This window comes from Mustela lutreola, chromosome 8, assembly GCF_030435805.1.
Source record: "Mustela lutreola isolate mMusLut2 chromosome 8, mMusLut2.pri, whole genome shotgun sequence".
Classification (NCBI taxonomy): domain Eukaryota; kingdom Metazoa; phylum Chordata; class Mammalia; order Carnivora; family Mustelidae; genus Mustela; species Mustela lutreola.
This window is the reverse complement of record NC_081297.1, coordinates 20875196-20896019: the sequence shown is the minus strand read 5'-3', so window position 1 is coordinate 20896019 and position 20824 is coordinate 20875196. Positions and strand designations below refer to the sequence as shown.

The 20824-nt window shown below is 34.8% G+C and overlaps 1 protein-coding gene across 1 annotated transcript in view; it reads left to right on the top strand.

Moving 5' to 3' along the window:
- The window catches only part of PLXDC2 (plexin domain containing 2), a 475164-nt gene that overhangs the window by 311393 nt on the left and 142947 nt on the right, over nucleotides 1-20824 (top strand). Inside the window, exon 6 of the mRNA XM_059183993.1 lies at nucleotides 11717-11835. Coding sequence (XP_059039976.1) covers nucleotides 11717-11835 — 119 coding nt within the window. The remainder of the gene's footprint in view (nucleotides 1-11716; nucleotides 11836-20824) is intronic.

Here is a 20824-nt window from a genome sequence, read left to right as displayed (position 1 = left end):
AGGACACTGACAACAATCTATCCCTACTATTTCTTCTGGGGACATAGAAAATAGAGAAAAACTAGACTAGATCATTAAATGCTATTCAAATCTAAAAAAATGTAAGGTTCTGAAGACAAATATAAATTTTCATATCTGGATCTTATGGAAGGCTGTAACTTTGGCAGAGAAAATAGGAAAAGAAAAGTTTGTTTTGGAAAAGTAAAGATAGAAATGTCTGTACGCTATAATATAAAAACAGTATTTATTTGTCCAAATGACAATTTCATCTTTTAAAATAATGGAACTATTTGGTGTGAACAGTTATTTCTACTCTTATCTTAAAGACCAAGGAGGAAATTTACTAGTGGGTAGTATAGACTTAGTGACAGCAGCTTTGAGGAAATATGATCATTTTACTAAAAGTTATCATCTGACCAGTGTGATGAAGCCATTTTACAGGTCAAAATAGCAAATGAAAAAGGAAGCTAAACATATGTAGTTATACACCTTGAGAAACACATTTCAAACAACTTGAATAACACTAAAGTATGTTCCAGTACGAAGTAACTCCCACGTTAGCCATAATAATCACCTTCTAATATTATTTTAAGCACTGTTATACTCTGTCCTACCTCTTAGAAAAAAGTTAAGGTGCTAATGCCAAAGATGTACAAATAGATTGTAAGGATACTTGAGTCATAACTACAGCCAGAAGCTTATCTAAAACTTATTCCATGAACTTCCTTTCACAATCACCCTAGTAAATAGAAAACGATTTGAAGAAAGTTGATTCTTTTCTAAGCTGTGCCACTTATTGGCGATATTGGAGGCATTCACTAATGGGCACAGGATTCTAATGACAGAGTTTTCATAATATTAGCATCAAAATCATAAAGCATAGTAAGTAAGTCTCTCATCTCTCCTCCACATACTTTCTCATATACCAGATTCCTAGGTAGCTCTTAATATATGAATTTTACTTTTGTTTGAGTAATTTCTAAAAATTAATAGATGGCACTCCAACCGGGCACTAAATTCTTTGAAAACAAGGACAGTGACTATAAGAAACCATTTTATCTTCACTGCCTAACACAAGAACTCAAAACATAGTAGGTCTTCCATAATTATTCAGTGAATGAATAAATTAAAAAATTAAATACATATAGTTTTTTAATTCTAAGAATTCTAGAAATACTTAAGAGTTTCTATATTTTACTTTATTGAACTATCTTCTGTGTAATGACCAAAGGGAATACTGAGGTCTCACAATATGACAGTGATAACTTTCATTTATTGTTCGTGTTTTATTAAATAAATGAAACGCTTTTGAATACTGTAAGGCTGCTCACAAAGTTCTTTTATACAGTAGCAACTTACTGAAATATTTCCAAATTTGATTAATTAGGATCACTGAAAAAACACTTAAGGGTGAGAAATTCAATAGTTTAGGAAAACAAAATTTCTTTAAGAGATAGCAGCAGTTCAGAAAATTTCTTCTAATATATTTCTGTAAACATTAAAGCACTAGATTTTAAAAATGAGATGATGCTTCCAGATATTATAGGCAGCATAGATAATGGCTGAAATCTAAGTGAGCCACAGAATAGTAATGCACAAAAACTAGATAAGTTAAAAAAACACTTTGTAGAAAAATAATTTGATGGTTTAGAAATAGCAAATTAAAAAAGTATAATTTTTACTAATGATCAGAAGTCTGCCTGAGCACAGAATCAGAAAATTTGGAGTTGACAGTGACATGAAGTGGCCTGAGTTCATCTTATTTGCCTGTTTTTATTTTGGAAATGAGAAGCTGGCATCCATTACTGATGAGATAACTTGATTAGGGTTCAATAAACACTGCAGGGATGCTCAATTCCAATAGCTTCATTCCAGTAAGCACATAGGATGGTGTAGCAACTCATGGGCTCAGAGAGATGAGCTTAAATAACAACTTCATCTTTGAGATAAGGAAAAGCGTCACTAGATTTTGTGCTGATAGTGAAAGAAAATGTTTAGAATTGTCGGTCCCTAAACCAGGAGATAGACTATGCTAAAGCCCCTCTTTAGGACTGTAAATTCCATTCCTTGATTCGTGGTTTTCTTTTTTTATTATCATTATTTTTTAATTTATGTTACATTAGTCACCATACAGTACAACATTAGTTTTTGATGTCACGTTCCATGATTCATTGTTTACCTATAACACTCAGTGCTCCATGCAATCCGTGCCCTCCTTACTACCCACCACCAGGCTCACCCATCCCCCACCCTTCCTCCCTCTAAAACCCTCAGTTTGTTTCCCAGAGTCCCCAGTGTCTCATGGTTTTTCTCCCCCTCTGATGCCCCCCCCCCGTTCATTTTTCTCTTCTTTTGGCAGTTTATACTCTTACATCATAATTGTCCAAAGAAAGTGTTTTCCTGGTTTACTTACCCCATTACTACCTGTATTAGGCACTACCTAGAGAACAAAGGTAAGTTAGGGGCTACTTAGAGAAATATAAGATTATCTCCAAAAGCCACTCCCACCATCTTGTAGATCATGAAGTTTTACATATCAGTAACTTTTAATATAAGATGAACCTTGAAATACTGGTTATTTGACAAAACGGAATAGAGATATGTAGCTTTAAATCTAATAACGTTTGCACTTAAATAATCTTTCAGTTATGTATGAGTCACTCAGTGTGCATGTAGAGCCATTTAATTAACAAATGTTGGGGAGCCTGATGGCCCTACTTAACAAAAAACTGACTTGCAAATTTATTGCTATTTTAAAAAGCCTGCTGCCAAAAATGTATTAAGAATATCTTCATCAGAATCTGCATGAAGAACATTTTAATTACTCAATTATGTAGACCTTTCTTTTCCATAGAATTTGAGGGAACTATATTTTCTTGTATTTCATGTAGAAATCCCTAGAAAGGAGTAATTATTCTGCCCTCCTCCACCATGTTGTAGGAGCACGAACGGGTTCATGAAGGTTGTGTCCAAGGTCATGCAAACAGTAGTAGAGACAGGACAGAGGCTAGGTCTTCTGCCCTTTAATTCCATGTTTCTCTGCACCATCAAAGTGCCTTACAGAAATTAGTGAATCAAGAAGAGACTAGAGCTTGAGAGTTGCAGACATGCATTAAGGAGAAAAAAGATGCTGTTCAGAGGCATTTCCTGATCAGAAACCCCTGTGCTTCAATGCTTATGGGAAATTTCCTGCCTATTACTAACGTCTTGCCTTTCTAATAATTAAAAAATGGTAGTCTAGATACACCAATGCCCATAAAAAGAAGAGACTTGGGTTTTCACTTGTTGTAAGGGTATGTGTTAGGTATTCCCTTTGATGAAAAACACCTAAAAAAAAGTTTTAAAAATTTGGGGACATCTGAATTTTTACCACAAAAAAACAAATACATTTCTATATTGAAAGTGTACAAGGTGATCATTTAATATAGGTATACATTGCAACAGGATCCCCACCACAGAGATAATTAGCACATTTATCATTTCACATTTTTAGCTTATTTTTTTTTTTTCCTGGTGAGAACACTTGTTTTACTCTCAGAAAATTTCGATTAGACAACACAGTATTAGAAGTTACAGTCACCGTGTTATACATCAGATCCTCAGACCTTGTTTGTAATGCAAATGAAAGCTTGTGTGCTTTACCAGCCTCTTCCTATTTTCTCCATCCCCTAGCTCCTGGCAACCAGTCCTCTAAAATCTATTTGTATGAGTTCAACTGTGCTCGGTTTTGTTTTAGGTCCCACATATAGGTGATACTATGCAGTTTTTCCTTTTCTCTATTTGGCTTATTTCACTTAGCATAATGCCCTCTAATTCATTTCTGTGGTCATGGAGGCACAATCTCACTCTTTTTAAATGCTGAATAATATTCCAGCCTGTGTATTCTTTATCTGTTCATCTACAACACTTAAGTTGTTTCCATATTTGGCGAGTACGAATAATGCTGCAGTGAACAAGAAAATACAGAGATCTCTTTGAGAAGTGATTTTGTTTCCTTTAGTATATACCCTCTAGTGGAACTAGTAGATCATACTGTAGTTCTATTTTTAGTTTCTTGAGGAACCTCCATACTGTTTTCCATAGTGACTGTGACAGTTTACATTTCCAACAGACTACATGGCTTTCTTGTTCTCCATATCTTCTCCAGCATTTGTTATCTCTTCTCTTTTTGATAATAGACATCATAACAGGTGTGAAGTGATATCTCATTGTGATTTTGATTTGTATTTCCCTCAAGATGGGTGTCATTGAGCACCTTTTCAGATACCTGTTAGCCATTTGTATATCATCTTTAGAAAAATGGCTATTTAGGTCATTTACCCATTTTTTGTTTGTTTGCCATTTAGTTATATCAGTTCCTTGCATATTTTGGATATTAACATGTTACTGGGTGTGTGATCTGCAAATTTTTTTTTCCCATTCCATAGGCTGCCTTTTCACTTTGTTGATTTTTTTTTTGCTGTGCAGATTTTTTATTTGACATGGCCCAACCTGTTATTTTTGCTCTTGCTGCCTTTCCTACTGAGACATTGCGGAGCTTACCCTCTGTGTTTTCTTCTAGGACTTTTGTGGTTGCAGGTCTTAAAGTCAAGCCTTTAATCCATTTTGAGTTTATTTTTGTGTACATTGATTTAGAGGTTCAATTTTGCTTTTTTGCATGTGGCTATTGACTTTTCCCAGCACAATTTATTGAAGAGACTATTCTTTCTCCATTGTATATTCTTGGCTTCTTTACTGAATATTAATTGATCATATAAGAACAGGTTTATTTGGGGGTTATTATGTTCCATTAATCTAGGTGTCTGTTATTATGCCAGTACCCTACTGTTTTGATTACTAAAGCTTTGTAATACTTTGAAATCAGAAAGTGTTATGTTTGCCAGTTTTATTTATCATTTTCAAAATTGCTTAGCTATTTGGAATCTTTTGTGCCTCCATACAATTTTAGGATTCTGTTTTATATCTGTGAAAAAATGTCATTAGAATTTTTATAAAGAGTGCATTGAATCTGTAGATTGCTTTGGGTGGTATGACATTTTAATGATATGAATTCTTCCAGTCTATGAATATAGAATATTTTACATTATTTGTGTCTCCTTCATTTCTATCATCAATATCTTATTGTTTTCAACATACAGATCTTTCATCTTCTTGTTTAAATTTATTCCTAGGTATTTTATTTTCTTTGAAGTCATTATAAGCAGCATTCTTTTCTTAATTTCTCTTACTGATTGATCTTTCTTAGTCTATGGAAAATCAACTGATTTCTGTATATTGATTTTGTATCTTGCAACTTTACGGAAACTGTTTATTATTTCTAACAGTTTTCTGGTAGAGTCTTCAGGGTTTTCTATTTTATAATATTATATCATCTGAAAACAGATACAATTTTATTTCTTTTTACCCAATTTGGATTTCTTTTCTTTCTTTTTCTTGACTAATTTCTCTAGCTATCACTTCCAGTACAATTTAGGATAAAGAGAGTGGGCATCTTTGTCTTTTTCTTGATCTTAGAAGAAAAGCTTTCTACTTTTCACTCTCAAGAATGATGTAAGCTACAGTCTTGTTATATATGGACTTTGTTGTGTTAAGATACATTCTATCTATAATTTGTTAAGAATTTTTTTTCTTTCATAGATTTTATTTTATTTATTTTTTTTAGAATGTCTATCATGAAAAGATACTGAATTCTGTCAAATGCTTTTTCTGTATCTATTCAGATAATTATATATTTTTTATCCTTCATTTTACTACTGTGTTGTATCACATTGCCTGATAGGTATATGTTGAATTATCCTTGCATTCCAGGAATAAATCCAGCTTGATGGTGGTGTATGAGCCTTTAAATGTTTGAATCTGGCTTGCTATTATTTTGGTGAGGACTTTTGGATCTATGTTCACCAGGGATATTCTGTGAATTTTTTTCCTTGTAATGTCTTCATCTGACTTTGTATCAGGGTAATGCTGGCCTTGTGAAATAAATTTGGAAGTGATTCTCTTCTACAATGGAATGATTTAATAAGGATTGCTACTAATGTTTGTTAGAACTCCCCAGTGAAGCCATCTGATCCCGGACTTTCCTTTTTTTCTAATTACTGATTCAGTCTGCTTACTAGTAATTGGTCTGTTCAGGTTTTCGATTTCTTCATGATTCAGTCTTTAGTAGTGGTATTCTTCTAGGATTTTTGTATTCTTCTAATTTTTTGGCAAATAATTTAATTACTCATAGTAGTTTCTTATAATCCTTAGTACTTCTGTGTTATCAGTAGTCAAGGCTCCACTTTCATTTGATTTTTTTTTAGCCTTTTCTCTTTTTTCTTACTCTAGCTAAAATTTGGTCAATTTTTTTATCTTAAAAAAAGAGTTCTTTATTTCATTGATCTTTCCTATTTTCACTTGAGTCTCCACTAAATTTATTACTGCTGTGATCTTTATTATTTCCTTCTGCTAACTTCAGGCTTGGTTTGTTGTTCTGTTTCTAGTTCTGTCTTAAAGTGTGAAGTTAGGCTGTCTTTGAGATTTTTCTTTTTTCTTAAAGCATTTATGGCTATCCCCCATTTTCCTCTTAGAACTGCTTTGGCTGCATCCCATAAAGTTTGATATGTTGTGTTTCCAATTTCATTTGTCTCAAGATATTTTTAGTATTCCCTTTTGATTTCTTCTTTGACTCATTGGCTATTCAGGAAGATGTTTTTTAACCTCCTCATATTTGTGAGTTTTCCAGTTTTTCTTCTGCTTTTAATTTCTAGCTTCATACCATTTTGGTAAAAAAACATGTATAATTTCAGTCTTCATAAATTTTTTAAGATTTGTCCTGTAGCCAAACATATGAATGGTCCTGGAGAATGTTCCACGTGCTCTTGGGTAAAATATATATTCTGCTACTGTTGGATGACTGTTCTGCATATTTCTGTTGGTTCTATCTTGTCTAACAGGTAGTTTAAGTCCAATGTCTCCTTATTGATTTTCTGACTGGACGATCTGTCCATTGTTGAAAGTAGGATATGAAGTTCCCTACTATTACTGTGTTGCTGTTTATTTCTGCTTTCAGATCTGTTTATATTTCAGATCTGTTTATATATTTAGCTGCTCTGATGTGGATACATAAATTTGTACAACTGTTATATCCTTTTGATGAATTGACCCATTTATCATTACATAATGACCTCCTTTTCCTTTTATGACAGATTTTGGCTTAAAGTCTGTAATATCTAGTATAATTCTACGTGCTTTCTTTTGGTTTCCATTTGCATGGCATACTGTATTCCATAATTATACTTTCAGTCTACATGTGTCCTTTAGTTTTAAGTATGTCTCTTATGAGCATATATAATAGGTTTTTTAATTCTTTTTTTTTTTAATCTCTTCAGCCACTCTATATATTTTCTTTTTTCACTCTATGACTTTTGATTGGAGAATTTAAGTCCATCTACATATAAAGTAACTATTGATAGGTATGGATTTACTGTTGTCATTTTGGTAGTTGTCTTCTGGAGGTCTTGTAGTTCCTTTTTTTTTTCTTCCTCTCTTGCTCTTTATCTCTGTGATTTGATCATTTTCTGTAGCTGTGTGCTTGATTCCTTCTACTTCATCTTCTGTATATCTACTATACGTTTTTGCTTTGTGGTTACTATGAGACTTATATAAAACATCTTATGTTTATACAATCTCTTTTAAGCCATTCATAACTAACTCAAACTCATACAATAGCTCTATATTTTATTATAACATCCACTGCATTTTATGGGGTTTTTTGAAGATTTTTTTACAATTTATTTGAGAGAGAGAGAGAGAGAGAGTGTGTGAGCACTGTAGGGAGGGGCTGAGGGAGAAGCAGACTCCCCACTGAGCAGGGACCCCCCCCTCCCCCAAATGTGAGGCTCAGTCCCAGGACCACAGGATCATGACGTGCCAAAGGTAGACCCCCAACCACTGAGGCACCAAGGTGCCCCAACATTTTATGTTTGTTTTTTGGGTTTTTGTTTTGTTTTGTTTTTAAAGATTTTATTTGAGAGACAGTGAGAGAGAGCATAAGCGAGGAGAAGGTCAGAGGGAGAAGCACACTCCCCATGGAGCTGGGAGCCTGATGTGAGACTCGATCCTGGGACTCCAGGATCATGACCTGAGCCGAAGGCAGTTGTCCAACCAACCAAGCCACCCAGGGATCCCAGATTTTATGTTTTTGATGGCAGAGTTTACAACTTTTTATATTGTATATCCATTAACAAATTATTATAGTTATTTTATATCTTTTGTCTTTTAAGCTTTATGCATGAGTTATAAGTGATTTATCCATTACTGTTGCAATATTAGAGTATTCTGAATTAACTTTCTATTTGCCTTTGCCCTAGTAAGTTTTGTATTTTCATATAATTCCTTTTACTTCTTTGTATCCTTTCATTTCAGCTCAAAGACCACCCTTTAGTATTTCTTATAAAGCTGGTCTAGTTGTGATGAACTCCTTCAGTTTTTGTTTGGAAAACTCCATTTCTTTGCCATTTCTGAAGGACAGCTCTTTTTGGTAGAGTACTCTTGGTTGATGGTTTTTTCCTTTCTATCAGCACCTTGAATATCTCCTCATATTCTTTCTGGCCTGCAAGTTTTCTGCTGAAAAATCTTCTCATTTTCTTATGGGGGGTTCCTTTGTAAGCAGTCAGTTGCTTTCCTCTTGCTGCTTTTAAGATTCTTTGTTTTCAACTTCTGATAATTTAATTATAGTGTGTCTAAATGGTAGCCTCCCTGATTTGGTATTTTGGGACTTCCTATATCTGGATATCTGTTTATTTCTCCAGGTTAGGGAAGTTTTCAGTCATTATTTCTTTGAACAAGCTTTCTTCCCCTTTCCTTCTCTCTTCTCCTCCTTGGATTCCTAAGTTATAAACATCAGTCCACTTGATGGTGTCCCATATATTCCTCAAGCTATCTTCACTCTTTTCTTTTTGTTTTCTGATTAGATGAATTGCACCACCCTGTCTTCATGTGCATTGTTCCTTTCTTCTACTTCATCTAGACTCTTGTTGAACCACTCTATTAAAATTTTCACATCATTATTGCATTCTTCATCTGATTTGTATTTAGTACTTTTTTAATGATTTTCTATTTCTTTGTTGAAATTCTCACTTCATTTATATATTGCTTTTGTAACCTCGGTGAGCATCTTTATGACTTTATTTTGAACTCATGTAGGTAAATTAACTTACTTGTGTTTCATTAAGGTAGGTTTCTGGAGATCTATCTTGTTCTTTTGTTTGGAACATATTTCCCTGTTGTTTTTTTGGGTTTTTTTTTTTTTTTGTTTGGTTGGTTTTCTGTTTTTTGGGGTTTTTTTTGTTTGTTTGTTTTCATTTTCTTGACTCTGTTAGTTTCTGCACATAAGATAAAATACCTATGTCCTCTAGTCCTGTCAGAGTGGCTTATGTAGGACACAAACTGCATCAATAAGCACAGCCCAACCTCCAGGTTGTCTCTCAAATCTCTATGATTATCCCTGATAATCACAGTGTTTGTTCTTAGAGGTTCCCTGTGGTTGAGACTGTGCCAAGATCCATCAGTGTTTCAAAGGGAATGCTCATAGTCAACACCTACACGTGGGGTTGATCTGGAGCCAGACCCTCAGGCAGCAGCTTAGAAAGTATGCAGTCAAACTTCTTCCGGAGGGATACTGGGAGATAGGCATTTTTGCCTGGTCTCTCTACTAGCTGTAAGGAGGTGCTCCTTCACCCATTTAGAAACTGCTTATTTGCTAACATCCTCTAGGACTTGTAAATACAATCCTCTATCAGAGCAAGGTGATTTGGCTGCCTAAATCCTGGATGGCTAAACTGTAAAAATTAGGACACTAGATGTTGAACAAGCTCTTTCAAGGTAGATACTAGCAGCTTGGTTTTATTATTGAAGTTAGCCAGAGAGAGATGGTGAGGGAAGTGCTCATCAACTCTTTTGGGTCCTAGGGAGGACAATAGTCAACAGCTAAATGGACTAAAAGCCAGACCTGCATGCTACAGCTTATAAAGTATGTAGTCACACCCTTCCAGGGCATGATGGACATTTTTGTCTGCTCTCTCTCTGCTGAGCCCTGGAAGCATAGCCATGGCAAGTACTCATGCACATACCTGTTGTTTCTTTGTCTGCTGGAGTCCTATGGGACTTGTAAATGGAAATCCAGTTGTCTATCAGAACCAGGTGATCTGGGGGGCTGTCTCTTGGGTGACAGCAACCAAAGCTGGGTGCCAGACATGTGCAAGCTCCTTTCCAGAAGGATGTTGGTTACCTATTTTTATTGTCAGAGTGAGCAAAAAGAAGAAGGTGGGGGAGGTGCCCGCTGGCTCTTTTGGGCTCCAGAGAGGATCACAGTACCTAGATATATGCAGTTTCAATATGGGTATTTTCTCAGTTGCCTAAATTACAGTAGTTACTTGGCTAGTTTTTAGATTTCTCTTGGAAGAAATTGCTCTGTGTGTAGTTCTGTGTGTACATTGGGTGTGTCCATGGGAGGAGGGAAATTCAGAAGCCTCCCGTGTCACATCTTGGTCAAAAGCTTTCAGCATTATGTTGAACTCAAAAACACAGTGCAGACAGTATTCTGTTTTACATCAATCAAATACAGGGATTAAGTTATAAGCAGTCAGATGGAAGAAGCCCATAGAACAAGGCACGTGGGAGGAGGTGTGGAGCACACTACTCTCCCAGCAATTCCACATGTTCACTAACCCAGAAGCTCTCTGTCATACAATCTTGGTTCTTTTTTCCTTTTCAATCAAATGTTTACTGACCTGTGAAATAAGTTTATCTCTCTTAGTTCTGTGAATTTCAATTTCTGTAAAATACTTTTCATTTCTGTAAAACATTTTTACAGAATGTAAACATGATTTTTTTTAACCAACCAAAAAATCCAATACTTAGAGCTAAGCTAAAGTCTTAGCTGTTCATTTTTTTTTTTTCTTTTGGGAAAAAAATTGAAAATAAACAGTGTCATTTAAAACAAAACTGTGACTTCTCATCGGTGGCTATTAAGCTATTTCACTTCACATTTCATGTTAATAGTTTTATAGTTGACTCTGGCTGATTGACCTATCAGAATATGATACATAGCACTGAGATTCATTCCTCCCAATGTACCTCAAGGGGGCTTCAGAAATCTTTACTTGGGGCCCTTGAAGCTGCCTTGCAACCTCCTTGAAGCAATACTACAAAGACAGAAATGCAGTATTATGTACCAGAGAAGAAAATTCCCATTAGTGCTGAAGGAATTTTTTTCAGCATGGAAGAGTATAATTCTAAGTATCGAAGAAACATTTTCAGGTCTTTTATAAGTGATTCTAGCTTTCCTGAATGTGTCCCTTTCTTTCTCAGCATTTGTCAAATGTATTTGAAGTTCATTCAATCCACTTGGGTTGCATTTTGAAAGTGGCTCATAGAAATTTAAGCAGACAGTACCCATTAACATTAATGGACTTCCTAAGGCAAAATTCCCTCATACTGGGCTCAATATTAACCTCACTATGAGATTAGGTTTTACTAAATATTTAGAGAATACTCAATTGTTTAAAAATATCCCCAAAACTATTTCAGTAATGAATTCCAATTAACCATGTAAAATTTAAGAAGCACAACTATTAGATTTGAAGACTATATCCATGGTTTTGTGAAGTCTGTCACCAGAATTGATTGATATATATTTATCAATGCATTTCTTCTGTTTCAATGGGGTTTATAGGCACAGCACTTGTTGTCCAGTGGGACCATGTACATCTCCAGGATAATTACAACCTGGGAAGCTTCACATTCCAGGCAACCCTCCTCATGGATGGACGCATCATCTTTGGATACAAAGAAGTAAGTAATGTATTGATGATGTCCTTTCCCCTTGATCTTGACTTCTATCTTTTTCTCCAAGTGTCAAGAAAGGGACATTTTATAATCGTGAACCTCAAATCGCTTTCTCATGTCTTGGTTTCTTTTGCTTCATACAAAAAAATTTTTAATCTACTAGGTAGCAGTGATTAATTAATTCAGAATATGATACATAGCACTGAGATTCATTCCTCATTCATTCCTCATTCATTCCTCCCAAAGTTAATTCTTTGGATTTTGTTTTGTATTCTGATATCATTGGTATTATGATTAGTGGATTTCATAGAATTATGAAATTATATTCTGATGGTATTATAATGAAATATCTCTAAGAAAAAGTATTTCCAACTTGGAGGAACTTCTCTCCTACATCTGATTATATTTATTTTTGTTTCTTTTTCCTTTCAATTTCCATGACATGTTTTGATTCTAACTCCAAAAGTATTATTATACATGAAAACTTATGTGGCTCCATGACCCAATACTGAAGGCATGTTAGGACCCACAATCCCTTTGGCCAGTGTATATTTCAACCCTCTAGGCAAAATTAATTAGCATTCTAAGTGACAGAAATAAGAATGGAATTTAAACTTATGGTTTGTTTCATTTTACCAAATTCACAAAGCAAAGAATGGAGATTTACTAAATCATTGCCTTAAATTTACAGAATGTCTAAATTAGAATAATAACATGTTTAGCTTAGAAAGTCTATTGACAATATAATCACAGCCCATTAGACAACCTAAACTTTAGGGGAACAAAATAAATATAAGGAAAAAATTTCAGAAAAAGAAAGAATAAAAGAATAATATTCCAGGAACAGTAGATGTGATATTTTAAAAAGTTGCTAAGTATTTTAAACCATGGGTTAATGGGTATTTATAATAATACAGACTCAGTATATCATTTGAAGGGTTATTTTTTGTTAACAAATGCATCCTTGACTAGTATAAGTATGTTGAAATTTTAAAAATTATTCACTTTGGTCAAATTTTCTGAAATACATCTTTTCTATAGGGTGAAGGATAGTTTTATTTCAGTTAGCTAGGTCAGCTATTGGAAATCTTATAATCATTTCAAATATTTCCACTCCTTTAGAGAATTCTTCCATGTGGTATTGAGCATTTTTACTTGGGGTAATAATATAAATAGAATATAATATAGAATCATAGAATCTGATCTGCTTGGTGCTTCTTATCCACAGCTGGTTTAATGGTTTTTGGTTTAATATCATAGCCCTTCATATTCTTGTATCACCTTACTTGCAAGCTGGGAGAATATAGCTCAAAGGGACTCATTCATTTCTAGTTTTCATAATAATCTAGTATAATCCTAAGACTGCAGAGTATCGTTATAGAATGTTAAATTTCAACTATTTCAACGAGCAGTGGCAAAGTTTCTGGAAAGAAGTAGAGTCAGTAAGCCTAGGGTCTTAAATCTCACTAACTGTAGGCTTTTTCCAAACAGATTTTTTTTTATTATTGTGGTCTCTTTTCTAGTCTTGATTATAAAAATCATCATCTTTATTTATACTATTCTCCATGGATGTCTCACATTGCAGAGTAACAGTTCATTTTTTCTATTCCTTCTTTGTAGTGGATTTGGTATTTCTAAAATGTTTTTTGTTTCTTTATTGTAATCAAAGAAAAATTTTCTACTCTGATTTTCTTGTTTTGTCATGGGTAATATTACACTGATAGGCAATTTTAACACTTTCTTTGTATTTCCAGACTATTATCCTATTGAACACTAGTCCTTCTGAACTCAGAGTTCTAAAGAAGTAATCGCTTTATTGTTGGCTTATTGTTCTTTCTTTATTCTGGTTAGAAAGCAACTTTTTATTTCATATTATACCTTAATTTTTTCCAGTAATTTTCATACATTTTATTTTGCTGATGTAAATTTCTATTTGTAAAATTTGCCACAGTAAGGGCTCCCTTGCACTTGAGAAGAAAACTAGATGTTTCTGACATTTCTAGAAAACATTTATGATCAAAATAGCATAAAATAGTTAGTTGTTTGCATAATATATTATCCTTCACAAGGTGCTTTCACATACAATATAGTTTTCTATTCTTCAGCAATATTATATATTCTTAATATTCATAAAGGCACTGGTGCTGAAGGTATTTAATAAAGGTGTATAGCTTAATTATGGAATTAGATCATGCAAAATTATCTTTATTTTATAGCTAAGCAGACTGCATCAGAAAGGTTAAATAACATGCTTGAGGTTGCAGAGTTAGTTAAGGACAAATCCAGGACTAAAGGCTCTAATTTGGTGATGCCAAGGTACCTCAACATTATTTTTTTCTTTCCCAAGAAGATTATGTATAACAATTCAAAATATATTCATATTTTTAATAAATATTGGCTAATGTTTGGTGTTTAATAATCTTTCTATCTGACTCCAATAAATGACACAATTACAATCTCATACAGTTAGAAGTATTCCTAGTTGAGTTACAGAGCTAGTGAAATCATAAGGACTTAATAAAGAGCATAATTTTGTGTTCCTGTCCAGGTTAAATTTGCAGAACCAACATTACAGATAGGGAACTAAGTATAATTCTTTCTGTACTAAGTTTCTCCTAACTGGCTAATTCCAGTTTTGTTTTATTTTATTTTATGTGAGTGAGAAGAAAAAAATCCGATGTATGCAGAAACTACCAACAAAGCACTTGGTTTAATTGTAGAGTAAAATTAGTAATGCATTGAATAAACGTATTGACACAAATTTCATTTTTATTTCCCTCTAGTGATGTATTCCAGTGGATAATTATGTTTCTTTTATTAACTCTTAACATACCATCTGCCCATACTAACCACTCAGATGACCTTCAACTCTGCCATGTTCCTCATATAGTCATTTTTCCAATGGTATAATTTTTTACAGTACAAACTAGATCAATAATGGTCAAAATTAGAACATACATTTGCACTTATAACAATTTTGCTTATAATAGGATTGAAGTAAGAGGGTACTACTGTTGTTTAAAATAGGAGTGAATACAGATTTCTTTGGGTCATTAAGTGCTCCCCCATCAAAATCCCAATGTTCTTCTAGCCATACTGGTAAGAGTAACAGTGGAGATTTGGATTCCTTTAAATAAATAAGTTACCTCTCCTGAGGTTGTACCTCTGTATTATTGAACTAAAGATTTAAAATTCTATTCTAAGTTATAGTTCCTCATTGTTACACAACTGTTTATTTTAGCTCACTTCAAAGACACCATACTTGGGGTGAAGTGAAAACCCAAAAAGCAGATTGTCTTTTTCTTAATTTTCTGTCAGATTACCAACTGTTCACTTTAATGCATTTTTCAGTTTCACAGTATCCATTTGTGTTTTGGGCATCGATTTTAATTATCTGATAAAATTAACCATCTTGCCCTCTATTTCCTTAATATAATAATAATAGTTCCTTTGAAGTTTATGGCTGATAAGTAATATCTAGGTTTCCTGTGGGTCTCTTTCTATCATGTCTTTTTTATTTTTGGCTTTTCCTCTAGATTTTCATCCACTGGTCCCATCTCCTTGCATGCCAGATAATTTTTGCTCCAATGTTGGGCATTGTTTACAACCACTAAAAAGATACTTTGATTTTGTGGATGATGCTTTCTTCCTCCAATGACTGTTTGCTTTTTCTGTTTGGCAGGTAGAATAGAACAGATTATTTAATACTGCCATGGCTAAGCTCATTCAAAGTTGAGCATCAGTCCTTATAAAGACTGGTGTATTTCTGGTTAGCACTTACTCTTAGAAAGTAGTCCTTCAGGAACCTCCACCCAGGCCTGGGTTTTACTACAGGACCTTTTGCCTTAATGGCTCTCAACCCCTGTGTTTTCCTCAGCTTCACATCTGAAGTTCTGTTCAGTTTCTTAGTCTCTAAATCTTGCTTGTAAATTGCCAGATGCATTGATAGGAAGGTGGTATTGCATTCACTTCTGTGATTTCCTTTCTCTGGAATCTTGGCTTTTCAAGTCTTTGCTCTTTGATGGCCACCTGATGCCTTCAACAGGTGATTTCCATATGTTATTTGTCTTCCTGCTTGATCTCAGTAGGAGAAATGGTCTTTTACAAGTTTGTCTGCCATAGCCAGAAGTCCCATTCACTTTTAATAACCATCTCCTAATTTGATACGATCTAACATTTATTGAACTCTTCATACATGCCAGGCAGTGACCTAAGTGCTTAAAATTTATCTCATATTCCTCCTCTCTCTCTCTCTGCCTGCCTCTCTACCTACTTGTGATCTCTGTCTGTCAAATAAATAAACAAAATCTTTTTTAAAAATTTATCTCATATAATTCACACACACACACACACACATACACAAGAGGTAGTTGCTTTTATCATTTATAGAGAGAGGAACTGAAACACCCAGAGAGGTTCAGTAACTTTCTCAAATTATTAAACAAAGATTCATCCAAGGGAATATAACTCCAAAGCCTGTAGACCTAATCACTGTACTGTACTGCCTCCCTCTGAACTTCCTTTTCAAGAAATAACTAAACTGAGGGTACCTTGATGGTACAGTCAGTTAAGGATCTGACTGGGTTTTGGCCCAGGTCATGATCTCTAGATCCTGATCTCCAGGTCATGAGACTGAGCGCCCTGTTGAGACTTGTGTCAGGCACCATGCTCAGCGAGAAGTCTGCTTAAATTTCTCTCTCCTTCTCCCTTTACACCTCCCCCTCCTCTAGTGTACCCCCCCAAAATAAATAAATAAATCTTAAAAAAAAAAAAAAAACAGAAATGACTGAACTGCTTCACTCACTTCAATATCTTGGACAGTCTTTCCAAGCTAGTCATTATTATGCTATAACCCTCTTGAAGCACAGGAAAGAATGGTTTGCCTTTCCATAACATTTATTTTATTTATTTTACTAATATTTTTTTTAAAGATTTTATTTATTTATTTGACAAAGAGAGAGACAGCAGGAGCTGGAATATACGCAGGGGAGTGCAAGAGAGAGAAGCAGGCTTCCCACTGAGCAGGGAGCCTGATGCAGGGCTAGATCTCAGGACCTAGGGATCATGTCCTGAGCCAAAGGCACATGCTTAACGACTGAGCCACCCAGGTTCTCCTGTTTTATTAATATTTTAAAAAAAATGAAAAGAGGTTGTATGTAGTTTAAAAAAATAAAATAAAATAAAAAATAAAACATGCACCCTTTCTTAAACAATTAGAATTTGGAAAATCACCATTCCCATTTCCTATTCTGTTAATAACCAGCTGTGACCTAGAGCCCATATTCTTTATACTGTTTTTAGTTACTATTGAATAATGATGCTTGTTTGCTTGATTATGATAGATACAGACCTAAAAATTGGGACCGTTGATAATGTAACAAGGTATCTACCTAATCATAGATTTCATTCCAAAAACATTAGGAGTTTGAAATCAGATTTCTTACAATCCTGATGCTGTCTTTTGTAGTATACCATAATATTTCAGAAGTTATATTTCCTCGGATTTGTGTTTCTCTTTTTTATTTTGAATTTATCACATTATTTCTCCTCGTGTATTTTGAATTTAATGTTACTTTAGATACAAACTAGGGGAGGATGTGATTCTTTTTGTTTCTCTTGCAAATATGGTTATTTTCTTTTAACCAGCTCATGGGAGGGATAGGGTAGTCATCAATTTCAGACAGTGCAATTGAAAAAAAGTCATATAATCCTTCTATATGGCAGCAGGGGGAAATCATAGAAAATGTATACCCTACCTGTGAGTCAGCCTATTCTATCCATTTTCTTAGTTGAATACCTGACTGTATACTTTAGCAAATCTTAGAGGAGATCAGTATAGAAGAACTTTATTGTTTATTAAGTAAAATCACTTTCTAACCTATTTTATCATTTAAATATTTAAACTTAATGTACCTTAGTGTAACATTCACTGTAACATCTACTAACTTCCACTGTTTCTGTGGAAGAATGCATAGTTAATAAATCACCATAGCCAATTGGGTGTAGGTTTAAATGGCACCCTTAATACATTTTGAAAATTTCTTGTAAGACTATTTCTCTTATTTAAACTGTAATGAGTCTTCATTCATGGTAATCATCCTGTAAGTACTGAAAGATGAACACTTGCTGAGCTTGTAGAATTTATGGAAAAAAATAATTCAAGAGAATACTAGAAACCCAAAAGAACTGAGCAGTGAAACATTTGCCATTGAAATGAAGTTATTTGCCTTTATGGGTACTGCTCTGTGTGTGAGAACGTTGGACATGAGTTTATATAATACATATGCATCCAAAAAACTTTATAGCTGTGCCAGTAGAATTACTAGAATTACATATATATACACATATATGTTTGAGATATATACCTGTACATTATATATTTATATTCAAATAACATTTATTTAATAAATTTATGATTCAAGGTTGAGAAAACTTAGATGACATAAAATGCTGATTATAAACTCTTAAGAAGTCATTCTAAAGATGTAGACATAGAAGATTTTACATTATCATGTTGTCCATATTTTTAAATACATGAAATATAAAATGATATCTGCATACCTTTATTTAGAATCTAATTCATTTGCATTTGTGGGTATACTTTTTTTAGTTATATCACATATAAAAGGTCCTGATGTTTTAATTTCTTTTTACTTTTCACAGTGTAGGAAATGACAAATTGAACCACTTTCTCTTTATAATGTTCCAATAACAGGATCTACCTAGAAAAAACAGTTTTAAAAGGAGAAATTTGGGGGCACCTGGTGGCTTAGTAGGTTAAGCATACAACTCTTGATTTCGGCTTAGGTCGTGATCTCAGGGTCCTGGGATTGAGCCTCACATTGGACTCCACGCTTAGTGGGAACTCTGCTTGAAGATTCTCTCTCTCCCTCACCAACTTATGTGCGTGCTCTCTCTCTCTCTCTCCTCTCCCTTTCAAATAAATAAGTAAATCTTTAAAAAAAGAAAACAGAAACAGAAACTTACTGTAATGCGGGCCCTGCCCCTAGCTGTTGTTTTCTTGATGAATGTATTTCATCTTTGTGGTGCATTTTCTCCTTGAAGGCTTCCTCACTTTCATCCCTGAGAGGTCACTGGGAGGTTGCTCTTGCCGACATTAAGCCACATCCTATCCTCCTGCTCTCACGCTCCATGGCCCTAGAGCTCTTTTGTCTCTCCTTGAGGAGAAAGGACTGTGCATTCCTCTCGTCTTTCTAAGTAGTTTCCCAATCCCCACTCTTTTCCTCTTGTGTTTTATTCCCAGGCCACGGGTAGGCAAGCTCCCTCATCTACCTGTAAACCCAGATAGAGTTCCCAGCATGGCTTTACTGTCTTGAGCTCCGCTGCACAACCTTCTTCAGACAGTTGTCTGCCTCAGTGTCTTATTTTATATGAAGCTCCAACTCTAGTTGTTAGTTCATTTGGGGCACTCTTTAAATCAGAGCTCACAGTGATTGTGTGTGTGTGCATGCGTGAGTGTGTGTTTGCAAAATGGACATGTTGCCAACACATTTAAATATCAGAGGGTTTTAAATAAGAATACAGTTTCGTATTGCCCCCTTGAAAAATCAGAAGCCCTCGATCACTTGCTCTGCATTTCTATGTAACAATAGTTCACTGGGAAGTGGACTTAAGTTATGTTCCCTGCAGTCTCTCCCACGGCAGTTTCTTTGTTCTTACCCCAGGCCAGCACTAGTTTATATAAAGATTCAGCTTGAAACTCCTTATTTAATAGAGGGGCTGTCCTTACTTATTAGCCGTATGTTGTTATTCTGCTTCTAGATTCTCTATAGGCTGTGATTATGGAGATGGGGGAGAGAAGGCTGTTAAGAACATATCTCTAACTCTGAGAAACAAACTGAGGGTTTTGGAGGGGGGAGAGGCAAGGGGTTGGGTGAGCCTGGTGGTGGGTATTATGGAGGGCATGGATTGCATGAAGCATGGGTGTGGTGCATAAACAATGAATTTTGGAACACTGAAAAAAAATTAAATTAAAAACAACCAAAAAAGAACATATCTCTGGCTTATGGCTCTCCTTTGCTTTCATACCCAAGTGCTCAATACCTGGCATATGAAAGGAGTTCAGTAACTGTAAGCTAAAAAAAGACTAAAATAGTTGTGCAAAATGTTAACAATATGCAGGAAAGCAAGTGGATTTTTATATTGTCAAATTTAATTGAAAGCCTTTCTGTTCGAAAGGCAGTTTTCAGACAACCAAACACTAATACTGAGGACTTTATGTGTTGTTTTGATCATAATAAAGAAAAGCGTGACTCATTATAATTGGATGCCCTACTGAGTAACAGAGAAGCCAGATCTGACATTTAAAGGTGATGAGGTAGAAAGTTAAAGGCTGAATGCAGGTGAGAATGGGCAAAATAGTAAGCCTTCGGTTTTCTTCAGTGTATATATGTTAACCTGCTTGACGCCATGTTGCTAATTAGCAGGTGAACAAAAATGAGTTTAGGGTAATTCTTCTCCAGTGATAGGCATGTGATTCCTACTTTGGAAGGCACACTACGCAATCAAGCCCTTGCTGAGATGCTGTACCGCCTATTAGATAGATAGCTGGGTCCATAATGGAAACTAATGAATGTTTTGGTGAGGATTGCCATGCAGAAGAGAGATGAAAATAAAACCCCATTACCTCTGATTGAAGCAGCATGCTGTTACCTCCCTAACTGTTTTAGAGACAGAGGTAAAACTTCACGTTTTATGGGTCGTGTTGGGCCCCTGTGTCCTGGAGAATGACACCACAGCATGGAAGAAGACAACAGCTTTTGTCTCTGAACCTTCCCCTGCAGACCAGTGTGCTCCGCCCTACCTTGGCCTATCCCTAATATTTTTTTCCTGTCTTAATTTCATCTGCTTATTGCAGCTCCTTTCTGTGTCTATATACTTCATTTGCTTCTTACATCACTTAAAGAAAAATTTATACTTACTTAAATAATACACTTTTCTGTGTCCTGCAAAATGGAACGAAAATTAAAACACC